Below are 2684 nucleotides of genomic sequence, written 5' to 3'. Positions count from 1 at the left end.
CAGATGGATAGGTAGATGGAGGACATGTGGATAGGTAGATGGAGGATGGACGGATGAATGGGTAGATGGGTGATGGATGGATGGGTAGATGGAGAATGGATGGGTGATGGAGGATGGATGGTCTACTGACAGATTTAAGCTGCATGATGCATGATGAATGGATGGTTGGATGGATGGATGGATGAATGAAAGATGATGGATAGATTTTTGATGGGTAGATGAATATATAGTTAGATAAGCAAACGGATGGAGGGATAAGGGATGTATGTATGTATGAGTGGATAGATGGATGGGGGAATGGGTAACGGATGTGTGGATGGATGGACAGATGGGCATTGATTGGTGACATACGTTGGTGGGCAGGAAGATGAGTGGATGGAGAGTTGGATGAATGGACAGTGGGTGGACTGACAGATGAATGATGGGCGTGGACTATATGCCAAGCTACTGTCGGACATGTAGCAACTTGAAGGGAAGCCGGTCTCTGTCCCCAGGATGGAGTCTGACAGCTCTGGATGGATGCCAGTGCTTAGTAGGTACCTCCCTCAGCAGTACATGTGTCTCGGGGTTGTTCATGCTAGTGTCTGGTGTTCTAGGAACACTGCTGATGCTGCTGGAGAATGGACGATGGGTAGATGGAGCTCACCATAGATTGGAGCCAATTTGGTAACTCTGTTTTCCCAACCATGAGACATGAGGGATGGGAGGTGGAACCTCTTAAGAAGAAGAAGAAAATTCCCAAGGAAGGAATGATCTTCTCCTCTGGTAGAGAGGCTGGGCCCACACATGATGCTTGGTGCTGTAGCAGCACTTCATGGTAGTGAGGGCCTCTGAGCCAGCACATTGAAGATGGCTGTGCCAAAAGAACCTGGTCTTCGGAGAACTCCCAGTAGCCACCCTACCCCTTGCCTTCAAGAAATAAGCTGTCTCTGCTGCCCAAAATGTCTCAGCCCTGCAAACCCCTCCGTTCTCCTGCACAGCACCAGCATAGGAGAACCACACTGCAGGGAGGAGGAGAGTCCTTGACTTGCGTCCAGGTCTGCATCCTTCCCTCAGTTAGCGTGGGCCTCCTGTGGGACTCTCCTGCAGGGGTGTTTTTCAGAGCCAGGCACACACCAGTTCTCTGGTGAAGTGGTGATGGTAGCCCAGCACCTAGGGAAGCCAGAAGTCCTTACTGTGAACTCTGTCCAACATGTCAAAATGGCTCTAGGGGAGGGTCAAGCCTCAGAGGCCCTCCACTTCCAGTATCACCAGAGCCTCTGTCTCATTTTCTCTAACCTCTTCCTGCCTCCAGATGAGACCCACTCACAGGTCCCTGATGGACACGAAACTTGGGGGGACACTGTGATGCTGGGGGACTGTTCTAGAGAAAGCAAAGACATAACTACCGAACACACAAGGTTCCAGGATCCTGGTGCCGGAGAAACGGCCCGGCGTCCAGCCCCGTTTGGGAATGGGTGATCGGCCTCTGAACGGGTGTGCGGGAGGCTATCCCAGGAGACCAGGCAGGAGATGGAGGGCCATCACACACCTGCAGGTTGCTTTCAGGTGGTATATCAAAGCTACGCACACACAGGGTCAGGTGGACAGAGAAGGTAAGATGCCAGCGTCCCAGGTGGCACTGCGGGCACCCCTTCTCCAGCTTCCTCTATGTTGAGAAGGTCTTTAATATAAACCCAGATTAACAATGGGGGGGGGGTCTCTTCAGCCACATCTGAGGTCCAGTGGTCTCACAGCAGGACTCCTGGGGTCTAGACATCAGCGCTTACCGAAGAGCCCTTCCCACCCTGGCACCTCTGGCCAGGCCTCCGCAGGCCCCAGCTGATGGAGCTTTCCACCGGCAGCCGGCTGGGTGGAAGCCCTTATCCAGGTCTCAGCAAGGGGTGCTTAATCTGCGCATGCGTGGCCCCTGCCCACCCGCCGCCTCCCCACGTGACGCGGAGGGAACCGGGACCCCAGCGCGTCCCGGATGGAGACAACCGCAGAGCGCCGGCTGGAGATGGGGGTCCGGGGTGATGGGGAGAAAGGGTGGAGAGGCCACTCCTGGCTTTGGGGGCCAGAGACCCCAGAGAGAAAATGGGGGAGAGTCCCAGAACTCGCGACTGGGGAGGACCGGACCAGGGAGTCCTTGAGTGCGCACTCACCCGAACGATGTAGGAGACCCCGGGCCCCAGGACCTGGGCGTCGGGGTGCAGCCAGCCATGCGCGGGCTTGTGGATGAAGCTTCCCTTGCGGACCCACTCGTCCGCGGCGGCTTCTGGGGCCCGGACGCACCCCGCGCGCCCCGACGGCCCGCGCGCCCCGGCAGCTCGGCAGCGGTTGAGCGCCGGCAGAGGACAAGGCGCGGCGCAGCGCGGCTCGCAGGCGCCAAGCACAGCAGCAGCCAACGCGGGGACGCCCGCTGGGCCCTCGCGCTCGGTCTGAGGGTCCGCCGCCCGCGCTGCTGCGGGGCCGCGGCCCAGGAAGCCGCCGGGCGCCACAAACTTCCACTGAGGCATGCGCGGCAGCAGCGCGCAGAAGGTGGTGGGTGCCTCGGGCTCGGGGGCGCGGGGGGCGCGGAGGGCGCGCGCCAGCCCGGACCCTGCGTCATGGCTGCGGCCACCGGACCGAGCCGACCCGGGCTGTGCCTGGCGCTATCGAGGCCCTGAGCTCCCGCGCGCTCCTCCCCTCCCTGGCCTGGTGAT

General features: G+C 59.4%; 1 protein-coding gene across 1 annotated transcript; it reads right to left on the bottom strand.

The window, feature by feature from the left end:
• Nucleotides 1–20: 20 nt before the first annotated feature.
• Nucleotides 21–2678, bottom strand: LOC125614965 (SHC-transforming protein 2-like). The gene is made up of 2 exons (XM_048797790.1): nt 2145–2678; nt 21–1562 (listed from the first exon to the last, which is right to left on the bottom strand). The coding sequence occupies exons 1-2, from the start codon at nt 2496–2498 to the stop codon at nt 1557–1559; spliced, it is 360 nt and encodes a 119-aa protein (XP_048653747.1). The 5' UTR covers nt 2499–2678; the 3' UTR covers nt 21–1556.
• Between the last annotated feature and the right edge of the window lie 6 nt (nt 2679–2684).

The sequence above is a fragment of the Marmota marmota genome, unplaced genomic scaffold, assembly GCF_001458135.2.
Source record: "Marmota marmota marmota unplaced genomic scaffold, marMar, whole genome shotgun sequence".
Classification (NCBI taxonomy): Eukaryota; Metazoa; Chordata; class Mammalia; order Rodentia; family Sciuridae; genus Marmota; species Marmota marmota.
This window is presented reverse-complemented; position numbering and strand designations above follow the sequence as displayed.